Source organism: Salvelinus fontinalis, chromosome 33 (assembly GCF_029448725.1).
Source record: "Salvelinus fontinalis isolate EN_2023a chromosome 33, ASM2944872v1, whole genome shotgun sequence".
NCBI classification, from domain to species: Eukaryota; Metazoa; Chordata; class Actinopteri; order Salmoniformes; family Salmonidae; genus Salvelinus; species Salvelinus fontinalis.
The window spans coordinates 2,520,555-2,539,513 of NC_074697.1; the positions used below are offsets into that span (position 1 = coordinate 2,520,555).

The 18,959-nt window shown below is 50.5% G+C and overlaps 1 protein-coding gene across 3 annotated transcripts in view; it reads left to right on the forward strand.

Annotated features, from left to right (window-relative positions):
- Positions 1-18,959, forward strand: part of LOC129831635 (SH2B adapter protein 2-like) — a 68,456-nt gene that overhangs the window by 29,681 nt on the left and 19,816 nt on the right. For 2 of the 3 annotated variants that reach the window (XM_055894981.1, XM_055894979.1), the window contains exons 2-3: positions 8,228-9,188; positions 18,073-18,180. In XM_055894981.1, the coding sequence (XP_055750956.1) occupies positions 8,259-9,188; positions 18,073-18,180 (1,038 nt within the window). In that variant the 5' untranslated portion in view covers positions 8,228-8,258. The remainder of the gene's footprint in view (positions 1-8,227; positions 9,189-18,072; positions 18,181-18,959) is intronic. The other variant, XM_055894980.1, reaches the window with a different exon arrangement.

Sequence of the window (18,959 nt, forward strand, 5' to 3'; positions counted from 1 at the left end):
AATCAGGACTGATCAAATCCAACACAAATTACAAGCAGCACTTAATTAATAACAAAATGACCCCAAAACCACTGGGTCAAAATCGCCACCTGCAGTCTGCATAGAGGCCCCTCAGTAAAGACCTCCACCTGCAGTCTGCATAGAGGCCCCTCAGTAAAGACCTCCACCTGCAGTCTACATAGAGGCCCCTCAGTAAAGACCTCCACCTGCAGTCTACATAGAGGCCCCTCAGTAAAGACCTCCACCTGCAGTCTACACACTGCAGTCTGCATAGAGGCCCCTCAGTAAAGACCTCCACCTGCAGTCTGCATAGAGGGCCCTCAGTAAAGACCTCCACCTGCAGTCTGCATAGAGGGCCCTCAGTAAAGACCTCCACCTGCAGTCTACATAGAGGCCCCTCAGTAAAGACCTCCACCTGCAGTCTGCATAGAGGCCCCTCAGTAAAGACCTCCACCTGCAGTCTACATAGAAGCCCCTCAGTAAAGACCTCCACCTGCAGTCTACATAGAGGCCCTCAGTAAAGACCTCCACCTGCAGTCGACATAGAGGCCCCTCAGTAAAGACCTCCACCTGCAGTCTACATAGAGGCCCCTCAGTAAAGACCTCCACCTGCAGTCTACATAGAGGCCCCTCAGTAAAGAGCTGAGTACTGGACAGCTTTGTGACATCAAATGGACTTTGGTGGACAAGATGTGTTGGTATCTGTACTGATGGCACAAGATTCATGACAAGGAGACATAGTGGAGTGGTAACGCGCGTGCAAGCAGTTTCTCCCGACGCCACTTGGGTAGAACTGCAGTATCCACCGAGAGACTCTCGCTGCCAAGGGAATGCCTGACAGCTTGAAAGACATTTTGGACACTACAGTCGTGGCCAAAAGTTTTGAGAATGACACAAATATCAATTTTTACAAAGTCTGCTGTCTCAGTTTGTATGATGGCAATTTGCATATACTCCAGAATGTTATGAAGAGTGATCAGATGAATTGCAAATAATTGCAAAGTCCCTCTTTGACATGCAAATGAACTGAATCCCCCCAAAACATCTCCACTGCATTTCAGCCCTGCCACAAAAGGACTAGCTGACATCATGTCAGTGATTCTCTCGTTAACACAGGTGTGAGTGTTGACGAGGACAAGGCTGGAGATCACTCTGTCATGCTGATTGAGTTGGAATAACAGGCTGGAAGCTTCAAAAGGAGGGTGGTGCTTGGAATCATTGTTCTTCCCCTGTCAACCATGGTTACCTGCAAAGAAACACGTGCCGTCATCAATGCTTTGCACAAAAAGGGCTTCACAGGCAAGGATATTGCTGCCAGTAAGATTTCACCTAAATCAACCATTTATCGGATCATCAAGAACTTCAAAGAGAGCGGTTCAATTGTTGTGAAATAAGTCCAGCAAGCGCCAGGACCGTCTCCTAAAGTTGATTCAGCTGCGGGATCGGGGCACCACCAGTACAGAGCTTGCTCAGGAATGGCAGCAGGTCAGGTGTGAGAGCATCTGCACGCACAGTGAGGCGAAGACTTTTGGAGGATGCCCTGGTGTCAAGAAGGGCAGCAAAGAAGCCACTTCTCTCCAGGAAAAACATCAGTGACAGACTGATATTCTGCAAAAGGTACATGGATTGGACTGCTGAGGACTGGGGTAAAGTCATTTTCTCTGATGAATCCCCTTTTCGATTGTTTGGGGCATCCGGAAAAAAGCTTGTCCAGAGAAGACAAGGTGAGCGCTACCATCAGTCCTGTGTCATGCTAACAGTAAAGCATCCTGAGACCATTCATGTGTGGGGTTGCTTCTCAGCCAAGGGAGTGGGCTCACTCTCAATTTTGCCTAAGAACACAGCCATGAATAAAGAATGGTACCAACACATCCTCCGAGAGCAACTTCTCCCAACCATCCAGGAACAGTTTGGTGACGAACAATGCCTTTCCCAGCATGATGGAGCACCTTGCCATAAGGCAAAAGTGATAACTAAGTGGCTCGGGGAACAAAGCATCGATATTTTGGGTCCATGGCCAGGAAACTCCCCAGACCTTAATCCCATTGGGAACTTGTGGTCAACCCTCAAGAGGCGGGTGGACAAACAAAAACCCACAAATTCTGACAAACTCCAAGCATTGATTATGCAAGAATGGGCTGCCATCAGTCAGGATGTGTCCCAGAAGTTAATTGACAGCATGCCAGGGCGGATTGCAGAGATCTTGAAAAAGAAGGGTAAACACTGCAAATATTGACTCTTTGCATCAACTTCATGTAATTGTCAATAAAATCCTTTGACACTTATGAAATGCTCGTAATTATACTTCAGTATTCCATAGTAACATCTGACAAAAAATATCTAAAGACACTGAAGCAGCAAACTTTGTGGAAATTAATATTTGTGTCATTCTCAAAAACTTTTGGCCACGACTGTATGTTCAATGTGCGGGACAAAACTGAGGCTATGATTAAGAAGTTGGAGCTCTTCTCTGTCTGCATTAACAAGGACAACACACAGGTCTTTCCATCATTATATGATTTTTTGTGTGCAAATTAACTCAAGCTCACGGACAATGTCAAATGTGATATAGCGAAGCACCTGAGTGAGTTGGGTGCGCAATTACACAGGTACTTTCCCGAAACGGACGACACAAACTGGATTCGTTATCCCTTTCATGCCCTGCCTCCAGTCCACTTACCGATATCTGAACAAGAGAGCCTCATCCAAATTGCAACAAGCGGTTCTGTGAAAATGTAATTTAATCAGAAGCCACTGCCAGATTTCTGGATTGGGCTGCACTCAGAGTACCCTGCCTTGGCAAATCACACTGTTAAGACACTGATGCCCTTTGCAACCACGTACCTATGTGAGAGTGGATTCTCGGCCCTCACTAGCATGAAAACTAAATACAGACACAGACTGTGTGGAAAATGATTTAAGACTGAGACTCTCTCCAATACAACCCAACATTAAGACTGAGACTCTCTCCAATACAACCCAACATTAAGACTGAGACTCTCTCCAATACAACCCAACATTAAGACTGAGACTCTCTCCAATACAACCCAACATTAAGACTGAGACTCTCTCCAATACAACCCAACATTAAGACTGAGACTCTCTCCAATACAACCCAACATTAAGACTGAGACTCTCTCCAATACAACCCAACATTAAGACTGAGACTCTCTCCAATACAACCCAACATTAAGACTGAGACTCTCTCCAATACAACCCAACATTAAGACTGAGACTCTCTCCAATACAACCCAACATTAAGACTGAGACTCTCTCCAATACAACCCAACATTAAGACTGAGACTCTCTCCAATACAACCCAACATTAAGACTGAGACTCTCTCCAATACAACCCAACATTAAGACTGAGACTCTCTCCAATACAACCCAACATTAAGACTGAGACTCTCTCCAATACAACCCAACATTAAGACTGAGACTCTCTCCAATACAACCCAACATTAAGACTGAGACTCTCTCCAATACAACCCAACATTGACTGAGACTCTCTCCAATACAACCCAACATTAAGACTGAGACTCTCTCCAATACAACCCAACATTAAGACTGAGACTCTCTCCAATACAACCCAACATTAAGACTGAGACTCTCTCCAATACAACCCAACATTAAGACTGAGACTCTCTCCAATACAACCCAACATTAAGACTGAGACTCTCTCCAATACAACCCAACATTAAGACTGAGACTCTCTCCAATACAACCCAACATTAAGACTGAGACTCTCTCCAATACAACCCAACATTAAGACTGAGACTCTCTCCAATACAACCCAACATTAAGACTGAGACTCTCTCCAATACAACCCAACATTAAGACTGAGACTCTCTCCAATACAACCCAACATTAAGACTGAGACTCTCTCCAATACAACCCAACATTAAGACTGAGACTCTCTCCAATACAACCCAACATTAAGACTGAGACTCTCTCCAATACAACCCAACATTGCAGAGTTATGTGCATCCTTTCAAGCACACCCTTCTCATTAACCTGTGGTGAGTTATTCACTATTTTCAATGAACAAATAAGGTTTTATATGTGAGATGGTTAAATAAAAAGCAAAATTATTGATTATTATTATATTATTATTTGTGCCCTGGTCCTATAAGAGCTCTTTGTCACTTCCCACGAGCCGGGTTGTGACACAAACTCACATTCATTCTTATGTTTTAATAAATGTATCGTATATTGTGTGTGTGGCAGGTTTACAATGATGGCAAAAAAACAACATTTGAGAGTGCGCTGACCCTGGTGATAGAGGGGGTACAGCTGGAGGTTGAATGTTTGAAGGGGTACGGGACTATAAAAAGTTTGGGAACCACTGGGCTAGAGGATTGAGATGACACTTTGGCAGCTGTAATGGAGTGTGATGGGGTTTTTCTCCGCTTAACAAACTACAGAGAGAGAGACAGAGAGAGTTTACATTTTACTCATTTAGCAGACACTCTTATTCAGATCAATTAGCTTTGTGGGCCTCTTGCTCAAAGGGCACATCGACAGATTTTTGTTCACCTAGTTGGCTCGGGGATTTGAACCTTTCGGTTACTGGCCCAAACGGGCTTAACAGCTAGGCTACCTGGAGAGATGGAGAGAGATGGGTTTGTGATCCGATGTGGTTCAGCACGGCCTGGGCCTGGCACGGGCCAGGGAGGGAGGGAGGGAGGGAGGGAGGGAGGGGGGGAGGGGGGGAAAGAGTTAGGGAGGGAAAGAGTTAGGGAGGGAGGGAGTTAGGGAGGGAGGGATAGGGCTGAGTCATAGTGCCAGTGAGGCAGAGAGAGGGATGAGAGAGAGATGGAAGGATGAGAAAGGGAGGGAAGGATGAGAGAGGGAGGGAGAGAGATGGAAGGATGAGAAAGGGAGGGAGAGAGATGGAAGGATGAGAGAGGGAGGGAGAGAGATGGAAGGATGAGAAAGGGAGGGAGAGAGATGGAAGGATGAGAAAGGGAGGGAAGGATGAGAGAGGGAGGGAGAGAGATGGAAGGATGAGAAAGGGAGGGAGAGAGATGGAAGGATGAGAAAGGGAGGGAAGGATGAGAGCTGATAAATGGATAGTTCTTTCTAAATGTTATTTTATATAAATTCTGATGAACATACATGTATCTCTGCTTAAAGTCATACAATCTGTAGAATTCCAAACTAAACAAAAAGCTACCAAACGGAACCGGAAACAGATTTATGTTTGATTCGATGAAACACAGCAGGATAAAAAATGATTTAAAAAGGAAATCATTTTCTCCAGATTCCGTCTGGCTTTAGTCATGTCCACGGTCAATTACCTCTTTACAACAGATGATGTCAGCTGGTATGGGCCGTGTGATTGTGTCCAGTGGTGGATGAAGTACCCAAAACTCATACTGTAGTAATGATACCTTAATAGAAAATGACTCAAGTAAAAGTGAAAGTCACCCAGTATAAAATACTACTTGAGTAAAAGTCTAAAAGTATTTGGTTTTAAATATATTTAAGTATCAACAGTAAAAGTAATTACTCAAATATACTTAAGTATCAAAACTAAAAGTAAAAGTAGGAATTATTTTTCAGTCCTTATATTAAGCAAACCAGACGGCACCATTTTCTTTTTTTTTAAATTTAAGGATATCCAGGGTCACACTCCAACACTCAGACACTATAACACTAGGGTCACACTCCAACACTCAGACACTATAACACTAGGGTCACACTCCAACACTCAGACACTATAACACTAGGGTCACACTCCAACACTCAGACATAGTTTACAAACAAAGCATGTTGGTTTCGCGAGTCCGCCAGATCAGAGGCAGTAGGGATGACCAGGGATGTTCTCTGTTTAGTGAGTCCTCCAGATCAGAGGCAGTAGGGATGACAGGCAGTAGATGACCAGGGATGTTCTCTGTTTAGTGAGTCCTCCAGATCAGAGGCTGTAGGGATGACCAGGGATGTTCTCTGTTTAGTGAGTCCTCCAGATCAGAGGCAGTAGGGATGACCAGGGATGTTCTCTGTTTAGTGAGTCTTCCAGATCAGAGGCAGCAGGGATGACCAGGGATGTTCTCTGTTTAGTGAGTCTGCCAGATCAGAGACAGTAGGGATGACCAGGGATGTTCTCTGTTTAGTGAGTCCTCCAGATCAGAGGCAGTAGGGACGGCCAGGGATGTTCTCTGTTTAGTGAGTCCTCCAGATGAGAGGCAGTAGGGATGACCAGGGATGTTCTCTGTTTAGTGAGTCTGCCAGATCAGAGACAGTAAGGACGGCCAGGGATGTTCTCTGTTTAGTGAGTCCTCCAGATCAGAGGCAGTAGGGACGGCCAGGGATGTTCTCTTGATAAGTATGTGAATTGGACCATTTTCTTGTCCTGCTTAGCATTCAAAATGTAACGAGTACTTTTAGGTGTCAAGGAAAATGTATGGAGTAAAAAGTACATTATTTTCTTTAGGAATGTAGTGAAGTTAAAGTTGTCAAAAAATATAAATAGTAAAGTACAGATACACCAAAAAACGACTTAAGTAGTACTTTAAAATATTTTTATTTAAATACTTTACCCCACTGGATTATGATGTATGTCAGTGTAGCAGGGCTGTGTGGAGAGATCGTTCTTCCACAGAGAGAGAAGGACCGGGGCTGTGTGGAGAGATCGTTCTTCCACAGAGAGAGAAGGACCGGGGCTGTGTGGAGAGATCGTTCTTCCACAGAGAGAGAAGGACCGGGGCTGTGTGGAGAGATCGTTCTTCCACAGAGAGAGAAGGACCGGGGCTGTGTGGAGAGATCGTTCTTCCACAGAGAGAGAAGGACCGGGGCTGTGTGGAGAGATCGTTCTTCCACAGAGAGAGAAGGACCGGAGCTGTGTGAAGATATCGTTCTTCCACAGAGAGAGAAGGACCGGGGCTGTGTGGAGAGATCGTTCTTCCACAGAGAGAGAAGGACCGGGGCTGTGTGGAGAGATCGTTCTTCCACAGAGAGAGAAGGACCGGGGCTGTGTGGAGAGATCGTTCTTCCACAGAGAGAGAAGGACCGGGGCTGTGTGGAGAGATCGGTCTTCCACAGAGAGAGAAGGACCGGGGCTGTGTGGAGAGATCGGTCTTCCACAGAGAGAGAAGGACCGGGGCTGTGTGGAGAGATCGTTCTTCCACAGAGAGAGAAGGACCGGGGCTGTGTGGAGAGATCGTTCTTCCACAGAGAGAGAAGGACCGGGGCTGTGTGGAGAGATCGTTCTTCCACAGAGAGAGAAGGACCGGGGCTGTGTGGAGAGATCGTTCTTCCACAGAGAAGGACCGGGGCTGTGTGGAGAGATCGTTCTTCCACAGAGAGAGAAGGACCGGGGCTGTGTGGAGAGATCGTTCTTCCACAGAGAGAGAAGGACCGGGGCTGTGTGGAGAGATCGTTCTTCCACAGAGAGAGAAGGACCGGGGCTGTGTGGAGAGATCGTTCTTCCACAGAGAGAGAAGGACCGGAGCTGTGTGAAGATATCGTTCTTCCACAGAGAGAGAAGGACCGGGGCTGTGTGGAGAGATCGTTCTTCCACAGAGAGAGAAGGACCGGGGCTGTGTGGAGAGATCGTTCTTCCACAGAGAGAGAAGGACCGGGGCTGTGTGGAGAGATCGTTCTTCCACAGAGAGAGAAGGACCGGGGCTGTGTGGAGAGATCGGTCTTCCACAGAGAGAGAAGGACCGGGGCTGTGTGGAGAGATCGGTCTTCCACAGAGAGAGAAGGACCGGGGCTGTGTGGAGAGATCGTTCTTCCACAGAGAGAGAAGGACCAGGGCTGTGTGGAGAGATCGTTCTTCCACAGAGAGAGAAGGACCGGGGCTGTGTGGAGAGATCGTTCTTCCACAGAGAGAGAAGGACTGGGGCTGTTGCCTCTATTTAGGGAAATGACAAACACGCTCACAATCTCCCAGCCTCAGAAGTCTTGTTTCATTCCCACATCTTCTGTTGTTCACACGGCACGCTTTCCCACACAGGGACTGTTATTCTGTTGGCGCTGTCCTTGTAAATCCTAGGATCCACACATTCTCACTGTAATGCCTCCTTCCTTGCTATTGGTGACACACACACACACACACACACACACACACACACACACACACACACACACACACACACACACACACACACACACACACACACACACACACACACACACGCAGTATGTTGGCAGGGCTTGGTGATGAAAGAACCCCCACACTCTCTCTAACATGTCTCTCTCGTTCTTTCTGTCCTTCTCTCAGCCTCTCCAAGGCGGGTTGGCATGGCCCAGTGATGAACGGTGCGGCGGTGCCCGGCAGCCCGGAGTTCTCCTCCTCATGCCCACTGCCCGACTGGCGAGAGTTCTGCGAGCTCCATGCCCGTGCCTCCGCCGCCGACTTTGCCCACAAGTTCCGCCGCTTCCTGACGGAGAACCCGTGCTACGACTCCCCGGGCGCCGACAACAGCTTCTCGCAGCACTTCGCCAGACACTTCCTGGAGTGTTTCTCTGCTGCTGTCACACAGGCCAAGGACCACCAGGCCTCGCTCTTGCCAGGGGACGACGACTCCAATGCTCCCCCCAAATACAGCATTGTTCCCTTCCTGGGCATCCAGGGCTGCCTTCTGCCCTACGGACACAACGACCTCTACCAGCGGCGCAAGGAAGCCGGTGCCTCCAGCGAGTCCCTGGACAGTATGGACAGTGGAGGTTTAGGAGTAGAAGGGATAGGAAGTTCCTCCTCCATGGCTATGGCCACCTCGCGCACCCCTCAGCCCGCCCACAAGCCCTCTGCTCTGGGCCAGTCACGCAGCTCAGAGGACGTGTCAGTGGGACACCCCAAGGCCCGCTTCAAAAAGGGATTCTCTCTGAGGAACATGAGTCTGTGTGTGGTGGACGGGGTGAAGGAGATCTGGCACCGCCGCGCCTCCCCTGAACCAGAGCCTGTCGGAGGGTCCGGAGGGGTCAGACGGGCCAACGGAGGAGGAGGAGGGGAGCATGGGGGGGAGAGATGGTCCCAGAGACTGCGTCTTCCCAGGGGGTCTCAGGGGCACAAGGCTGAGCTGCTGGAGATCCAGAGAGAGGGGGCTCTGCGTTACATGGTAGCTGATGATACTAACTGTATAGGGGTGCCTCAGTGGCAGAAGTGTAGGTTACTGCTGAGGAAGACCAGGAGGGACGAAGGGGGTGACAAGTTCCTGTTGGAGTTCTATGTGCCACCCAAGGTAGAGTTACAGTATATGGACGTGGACACGCACGCACGCACGCACGCACGCACGCACGCACGCACGCACGCACGCACGCACGCACACACACACACACACACACACACACACACACACACACACACACACACACACACACACACACACACACACTCACACTCACACTCACATAAAAACACACATAAAAACACACACACACACACACACACACACACACACATAAAAACACACATAAAAACACACACACACACACACACACACACACACACACACACACACACACACACATGAAACAGTCTGATGTCTATGATCACTGGCTCTGACCTAAAGGTGACAAAATAAGACTGAAGCTGTGCAACTGACTATCTCTGCCTTGATACCAGAGGGCCCTGAGGAGAGATGGGGTCGGGAGGAGGGTGTGGAGGGAGAGGGAGGGAGGGAGGGGGTCGGGAGGAGGGTGTGGAGGGAGAGGGAGGGAGAGGGAGGGAGGGAGGGAGAGATGTGGTCGGGAGGTTGGTGTGGAGGGAGAGGGAGGGAGAGAGGGAGAGATGGGGTCGGGAGGAGGGTGTGGAGGGAGAGGGAGGGAGGGAGGGAGAGATGGGGTCGGGAGGTGTGTGTGGAGGGAGAGGGAGGGAGGGAGAGAGGGAGGTGGTTGTGGAGGGAGAGGGAGGGAGGGAGAGAGGGAGGGAGGGGGACGGGAGGTGGGTGTGGAGGGAGGGAGGGAGAGAGGGAGAGATGGGGTCGGGAGGAGGGTGTGGAGGGAGAGGGAGGGAGGGAGGGAGAGATGGGGTCGGGAGGTGTGTGTGGAGGGAGAGGGAGGGAGGGAGAGAGGGAGGTGGTTGTGGAGGGAGAGGGAGGGAGGGAGAGAGGGAGGTGTGTGTGGAGGGAGAGGGAGGGAGGGAGAGAGGGAGGTGGTTGTGGAGGGAGAGGGAGGGAGGGAGAGAGGGAGAGATGGGGTCGGGAGGAGGGTGTGGAGGGAGAGGGAGGGAGGGAGGGGGTCGGGAGGTGGGTGTGGAAGGAGAGGGAGAGAGGGAGGGAGGGAGGGGGTCGGGAGGAGGGTGTGGAGGGAGAGGGAGGGAGGGAGAGATGGGGTCGGGAGGTGTGTGTGGAGGGAGAGGGAGGGAGGGAGAGAGGGAGGTGGGTGTGGAGGGAGAGGGAGAGAGGGAGGGAGGGGGACGGGAGGTGGGTGTGGAGGGAGGGAGGGAGAGAGGGAGAGATGGGGTCGGGAGGAGGGTGTGGAGGGAGAGGGAGGGAGGGAGGGAGAGATGGGGTCGGGAGGTGTGTGTGGAGGGAGAGGGAGGGAGGGAGAGAGGGAGGTGGTTGTGGAGGGAGAGGGAGGGAGGGAGAGAGGGAGGTGGGTGTGGAGGGAGAGGGAGAGAGGGAGGGAGAGAGGGGGATGGAGGGCTTCCTGAAGGACCTGAGGGATGCATTAGGCAGCTTGGGAGGGAGAGAGGGGGGTGGAGGGCTTCCTGAAGGACCTGAGGGATGCATTAGGCAGCTTGGGAGGGAGAGAGGGGGATGGAGGGCTTCCTAAAGGACCTGAGGGATGCATTAGGCAGCTTGGGAGGGAGAGAGGGGGATGGAGGGCTTCCTGAAGGACCTGAGGGATGCATTAGGCAGCTTGGGAGGGAGAGAGGGGGGTGGAGGGCTTCCTAAAGGACCTGAGGGATGCATTAGGCAGCTTGGGAGGGAGAGAGGGGGGTGGAGGGCTTCCTAAAGGACCTGAGGGATGCATTAGGCAGCTTGGGAGGGAGAGAGGGGGGTGGAGGGCTTCCTAAAGGACCTGAGGGATGCATTAGGCAGCTTGGGAGGGAGAGAGGGGGGTGGAGGGCTTCCTAAAGGACCTGAGGGATGCATTAGGCAGCTTGGGAGGGAGAGAGGGGGGTGGAGGGCTTCCTAAAGGACCTGATGGATGCATTAGGCAGCTTGGGAGGGAGAGAGGGGGGTGGAGGGCTTCCTGCAGGACCTGAAGGATGCATTAGGCAGCTTGGGAGGGAGAGAGGGGGGTGGAGGGCTTCCTAAAGGACCTGAGGGATGCATTAGGCAGCTTGGGAGGGAGAGAGGGGGATGGAGGGCTTCCTGAAGGACCTGAGGGATGCATTAGGCAGCTTGGGAGGGAGAGAGGGGGGTGGAGGGCTTCCTAAATGACCTGAGGGATGCATTAGGCAGCTTGGGAGGGAGAGAGGGGGGTGGAGGGCTTCCTGCAGGACCTGAAGGATGCATTAGGCAGCTTGGGAGGGAGAGAGGGGGATGGAGTGCTTCCTAAAGGACCTGAGGGATGCATTAGGCAGCTTGGGAGGGAGAGAGGGGGGTGGAGGGCTTCCTGAAGGACCTGAGGGATGCATTAGGCAGCTTGGGAGGGAGAGAGGGGGGTGGAGGGCTTCCTAAAGGACCTGAGGGATGCATTAGGCAGCTTGGGAGGGAGAGAGGGGAGTGGAGGGCTTCCTAAAGGACCTGAGGGATGCATTAGGCAGCTTGGGAGGGAGAGAGGGGGGTGGAGGGCTTCCTAAAGGACCTGAGGGATGCATTAGGCAGCTTGGGAGGGAGAGAGGGGGGTGGAGGGCTTCCTAAAGGACCTGAGGGATGCATTAGGCAGCTTGGGAGGGAGAGAGGGGGGTGGAGGGCTTCCTAAAGGACCTGATGGATGCATTAGGCAGCTTGGGAGGGAGAGAGGGGGGTGGAGGGCTTCCTGCAGGACCTGAAGGATGCATTAGGCAGCTTGGGAGGGAGAGAGGGGGGTGGAGGGCTTCCTAAAGGACCTGAGGGATGCATTAGGCAGCTTGGGAGGGAGAGAGGGGGGTGGAGGGCTTCCTGAAGGACCTGAAGGATGCATTAGGCAGCTTGGGAGGGAGAGAGGGGGATGGAGGGCTTCCTGAAGGACCTGAGGGATGCATTAGGCAGCTTGGGAGGGAGAGAGGGGGGTGTAGGGCTTCCTAAAGGACCTGAGGGATGCATTAGGCAGCTTGGGAGGGAGAGAGGGGGGTGGAGGGCTTCCTGAAGGACCTGAAGGATGCATTAGGCAGCTTGGGAGGGAGAGAGGGGGTGGAGGGCTTCCTAAAGGACCTGAGGGATGCATTAGGCAGCTTGGGAGGGAGAGAGGGGGGTGGAGGGCTTCCTAAAGGACCTGATGGATGCATTAGGCAGCTTGGGAGGGAGAGAGGGGGGTGGAGGGCTTCCTGAAGGACCTGAAGGATGCATTAGGCAGCTTGGGAGGGGCTGACTGAGGAAAGCCACCCAGGAACACAGAGAGATATGAGGGGATGTTGCCATATAGAGGGATTTCCATGGCTTTAAGGAGAGAGATATGAGGGGATGTTTCCATATAGAGGGATTTCCATGGCTTTATGAGGAGAGATATGAGGGGATGTTTCCATATAGAGGGATTTCCATGGCTTTAAGGAGAGAGATATGAGGGGATGTTTCCATATAGAGGGATTTCCATGGCTTTATGGAGAGAGGTATGAGGGGATATTTCCATATAGAGGGATTTCCATGGCTTTATGGAGAGAGGTATGAGGGGATGTTTCCATATAGAGGGATTTCCATGGCTTTATGGAGAGAGATATGAGGGGATGTTTCCATATAGAGGGATTTCCATGGCTTTATGGAGAGAGGTATGAGGGGATGTTTCCATATAGAGGGATTTCCATGGCTTTATGGAGAGAGAAATGAGGGGATGTTTCCATATAGAGGGATTTCCATGGCTTTATGGAGAGAGATATGAGGGGATGTTTCCATATAGAGGGATTTCCATGGCTTTATGGAGAGAGATATGAGGGGATGTTTCCATATAGAGGGATTTCCATGGCTTTATGGAGAGAGGTATGAGGGGATGTTTCCATATAGAGGGATTTCCATGGCTTTATGGAGAGAGATATGAGGGGATGTTTCCATATAGAGGGATTTCCATGGCTTTATGGAGAGAGATATGAGGGGATGTTTCCATATAGAGGGATTTCCATGGCTTTATGGAGAGAGATATGAGGGGATGTTTCCATATAGAGGGATTTCCATGGCTTTATGGAGAGAGGTATGAGGGGATGTTGCCATATAGAGTGATTTCCATGGATGATAAATTCTATACGGATAGATTCGATATGACAGCGAGCAGCGGTTCTTCATCCTGGTCCCTGGGGACCCAAAGTGGTGCACATTTTAGTTTTTGCCCCTAGCAACTACACAGCTGATGAGCGATTCAGACCTAGTTCCTAAGGTTCGATGATGAGGTAATTACTCAAATCAGGTGTGTAGTGCTAGGGGCCCCAGTACCAGCATGAAGAGACACCCGACGTAGAGGGATTAGTTATGTATGGATAATATTCTGGTTCGTTTATTATGGATCTGAGGAAATACCTTCGAAAGAGGAAATGAGGATATGGAATATGATGACATGATGGGTTGTTTCTTCTGGAACTTTCTCCAAACGCATTTTTTTTTGCTATTAAGTAGAAGTTGCCGTGCAACAATCCTGAAACTGACTGTCTCTTCTTGTTGTGTTCCCTAAAAGACATGCATGTCTCAACAGACTAATGATCATGTGTTCCCTAAAAGACGTCCGTGTCTCACTCAGAAGTGACTGCTTCACTACAGTTATCAGGGCCTGTTTTATTTGTATAAAAAAAAACATTATTTAACTAGGCAAGTCCGTTAAGAACAAATTCTCATTTACAATGACGACCTACCGGGGAACAGTGGGTTAACTGCCTTGTTCAGGGGCAGAACCACAGATGATTTTTTACCTTGTCAGCTCAGGGATTCGATCTAGCAACATTTCAGTTACTGGCCCAACACTCTAACCACTAGGCTACCTGCCACCCCTCTAACCACTAGGCTACCTGCCGCCCCTCTAACCACTAGGCTACCTGCCACCCTTCTAACCACTAGGCTACCTGCCACCCCTCTAACCACAAGGCTACCTGCCACCCCTCTAACCACTAGGCTACCTGCCGCCCCTCTAACCACTAGGCTACCTGCCGCCCCTCTAACCACTAGGCTACCTGCCGCCCCTCTAACCACTAGGCTACCTGCCGCCCCTCTAACCACTAGGCTACCTGCCGCCCCTCTAACCACTAGGCTACCTGCCGCCCCTCTAACCACTAGGCTACCTGCCGCCCCTCTAACCACTAGGCTACCTGCCGCCCCTCTAACCACTAGGCTACCTGCCGCCCCTCTAACCACTAGGCTACCTGCCGCCCTTCTAACCACTAGGCTACCTGCCGCCCCTCTAACCACTAGGCTACCTGCCGCCCCTCTAACCACTAGGCTACCTGTCGCCCCTCTAACCACTAGGCTACCTGCCGCCCCTCTAACCACTAGGCTACCTGCCGCCCCTCTAACCACTAGGCTACCTGCCGCCCCTCTAACCACTAGGCTACCTGCCGCCCCTCTAACCACTAGGCTACCTGCCGCCCCTCTAACCACTAGGCTACCTGCCGCCCCTCTAACCACTAGGCTACCTGCCGCCCCTCTAACCACTAGGCTACCTGCCGCCCCTCTAACCACTAGGCTACCTGCCGCCCCTCTAACCACTAGGCTACCTGCCGCCCCTCTAACCACTAGGCTACCTGCCGCCCCTCTAACCACTAGGCTACCTGCCGCCCCTCTAACCACTAGGCTACCTGCCGCCCCTCTAACCACTAGGCTACCTGCCGCCCCTCTAACCACTAGGCTACCTGCCGTCCCTCTAACCACTAGGCTACCTGCCGCCCCTCTAACCACTAGGCTACCTGCCTCCCCTCTAACCACTAGGCTACCTGCCATCCCTCTAACCACTAGGCTACCTGCCGCCACTCTAACCACTAGGCTACCTGCCGCCACTCTAACCACTAGGCTACCTGCCGCCCCTCTAACCACTAGGCTACCTGCCGCCCCTCTAACCACTAGGCTACCTGCCTCCCCTCTAACCACTAGGCTACCTGCCTCCCCTCTAACCACTAGGTTACCTGCCGCCCCTCTAACCACTAGGCTACCTGCCGCGCCTCTAACCACTAGGCTACCTGCCGCCCCTCTAACCACTAGGACAGATCCTAGATCAAAATGAATGATATTTTGTATGGACAGATCCTAGATCAGAATGAATGATATTTTGTATGGACAGATCCTAGATCAGAATGAATTTTATTTTGTTTGGACAGATCCTAGATCAGAATGAATGATATTTTGTATGGACAGATCCTAGATCAAAATTAATTATATTTTGTATGGACAGATCCTAGATCAGAATGAATGATATTTTGTTTGGACAGATCCTAGATCAGAATGAATTTTATTTTGTTTGGACAGATCCTAGATCAGAATGAATGATATTTTGTTTGGACAGATCCTAGATCAAAATTAATTATATTTTGTATGGACAGATCCTAGATCAGAATGAATGATATTTTGTATGGACAGATCCTAGATCAGAATGAATTATATTTTGTATGGACAGATCCTAGATCAGAATGAATGATATTTTGTTTGGACAGATCTTAGATCAAATTGAATGATATTTTGTTTGGACAGATCCTAGATCAGAATGAATGATATCTTGTTTGGACAGATCCTAGATCAGAATGAATGATATTTTGTTTGGACAGATCCTAGATCAGAATGAATGATATTTTGTTTGGACAGATCCTAGATCAGAATGAATGATATTTTGTTTGGACAGATCCTAGATCAGCACTTCTACAATGAGAGGATACGAGGTCCAGGTTCTCACAAAGCCAAAGTTCTGTGAGAGTCAACAGTGTCCGTGAGAATGTCTGAGTCATAAAGTCTCACTTCTGCCTGGCCTGGGCTTGTCCGGATACCCTGCCTCTGCTTCATGCCTCGTCAGCACACCATCAGGCAGGCAGGCAGGCAGGCAGGCAGGCAGGCAGGCTATGGGAGAGAACACACAATACTCTGTTATACAGTACACTGGTTCAGCAGGCGTGTCTCATAACAAGGCTAAAGGGGCATAGCCGAACAGAGGACCAATACCTGCAGTCAAAATGCTTCCTTCTCTCCTCTTTGAAGATGCTGACTTATTCCATAGAGGGTGAGCTAAGTCTCCTCCATAGTACTTTTATCAATCCAGTCATGTCAGATGAAATTAGTGAAACCATTTTTTCAAGTACAGGGTCTTCTTGACTGTTGCCAAGGATGTGATCCCAGTGGGGCAAGAGGAACAGGAAATATCCCTTTCCCCTTCCCCCAGAGATGAGCTGAGTGGAGTGGAGGACTCAGGACAGCCAGTCAGTCATACAGGGAGATGAGATGAGTGGAGGACTCAGGACAGCTAGTCAGTCATACAGGGAGATGAGGACTCAGGACAGCCAGTCAGTCATACAGGGAGATGAGCTGAGGGGAGGACTCAGGACAGCTAGTCAGTCATACAGGGAGATGAGCTGAGGGGAGGACTCAGGACAGCTAGTCAGTCATACAGGGAGATGAGCTGAGTGGAGGACTCAGGACAGCTAGTCAGTCATACAGGGAGATGAGCTGAGGGGAGGACTCAGGACAGCTAGTCAGTCATACAGGGAGATGAGCTGAGTGGAGGACTCAGGACAGCTAGTCAGTCATACAGGGAGATGAGCTGAGGGGAGGACTCAGGACAGCCAGTCAGTCATACAGGGAGATGAGGACTCAGGACAGCTAGTCAGTCATACAGGGAGATGAGCTGAGGGGAGGACTCAGGACAGCTAGTCAGTCATACAGGGAGATGAGCTGAGGGGAGGACTCAGGACAGCCAGTGAGTCATACAGGGAGATGAGCTGAGGGGAGGACTCAGGACAGCTAGTCAGTCATACAGGGAGATGAATACTCAGGACAGCTAGTCAGTCATACAGGGAGATGAGGACTCAGGACAGCTAGTCAGTCATACAGGGAGATGAGGACTCAAGACAGCTAGTGAGTCATACAGGGAGATGAGCTGAGTGGAGGACTCAGAACAGCTAGTCAGTCATACAGGGAGATGAGCTGAGGGGAGGACTCAGGACAGCTAGTCAGTCATACAGGGAGATGAGGACTCAGGACAGCTAGTCAGTCATACAGGGAGATGAGGACTCAGGACAGCTAGTCAGTCATACAGGGAGATGAGATGAGTGGAGGACTCAGGACAGCTAGTCAGTCATACAGGGAGATGAGGACTCAGGACAGCTAGTCAGTCATACAGGGAGATGAGCTGAGTGGAGGACTCAGGACAGCTAGTCAGTTATACAGGGGGATGAGGACTCAGGACAGCTAGTCCGTCATACAGGGAGATGAGATGAGTGGAGGACTCAGGACAGCTAGTCAGTCATACAGGGAGATGAGGACTCAGGACAGCTAGTCAGTCATACAGGGAGATGAGATGAGTGGAGGACTCAGGACAGCCAGTCAGTAATACAGGGGGATGAGGACTCAGGACAGCTAGTCAGTCATACAGGGAGATGAGCTGAGTGGAGGACTCAGGACAGCCAGTCAGTCATACAGGGGGATGAGCTGAGGGGAGGACTCAGGACAGCTAGTCAGTCATACAGGGAGATGAGGACTCAGGACAGCCAGTCAGTCATACAGGGGGATGAGCTGAGGGGAGGACCCAGTCAGATCAACTGATAAAACTCTACGACAATACACACACACACACACACGCACACACATATACACACACACACACACACACACACACACACACACACACACACACACAGACACAGACACACACACACACAGACACAGACACAGACACAGACACACGCACAGACACACGCACAGACACACGCACAGACACACGCACAGACACAGACACAGACACAGACACAGACACACGCACACGCACAGACACAGACACACACACAGAGCACTTTTTAATTGAAATGTTAAGGATTGAGATCTGTGTGTGTGTGTGTGTGTGTGTGTGTGCGTGTGTGTCCGACAGTCGTCAAAGCCCAAGGTGAGCATCCCTCTGTCTGCCATCGTGGAGGTGAGGACCACCATGCCCCTGGAGATGCCTGACAAAGACAATACCTTCGTCCTGAAGGTAAGGGTAAGAAATCATAACACAACCCTGTCTTCTCTCTGTTCTGTTCTCTCACAACATTACCCTGTCTTCTCTCTGTTCTCTCACAACATTACCCTGTCTTCTCCCTGTTCTCTCACAACACTACCCTGTCTTCTCTCTGTTCTCTCACAACATTACCCTGTCTTCTCTCTGTTCTCTCACAACATTACCCTGTCTTCTCTCTGTTCTCTCACAACATTACCATGTCTTCTCCCTGTTCTCTCACAACACTATCCTGTCTTCTCTCTGTTCTCTCACAACACTACCCTGTCTTCTCCCTGTTCTCTCACAACATTACCCTGTCTTCTCCCTGTTCTCCCACAACATTACCCTGTCTTCTCCCTGTTCTCTCACAACATTTCCCTGTCTTCTCTCTGTTCTCTCACAACATTACCCTGTCTTCTCTCTGTTCTCTCACAACATTACCCTGTCTTCTCTCTGTTCTCTCACAACATTACCCTGTCTTCTCTCTGTTCTGTTCTCTCACAACATTACCCTGTCTTCTCTCTGTTCTACCTCTCACAACATTACCCTGTCTTCTCTCTGTTCTACCTCTCACAACATTACCCTGTCTTCTCTCTGTTCTGTTCTCTCACAACATTACCCTGTCTTCTCCCTGTTCTCTCACAACATTACCCTGTCTTCTCCCTGTTCTCTCACAACATTACCCTGTCTTCTCCCTGTTCTCTCACAACATTACCCTGTCTTCTCTCTGTTCTCTCTCACAACATTACCCTGTCTTCTCCCTGTTCTCTCACAACATT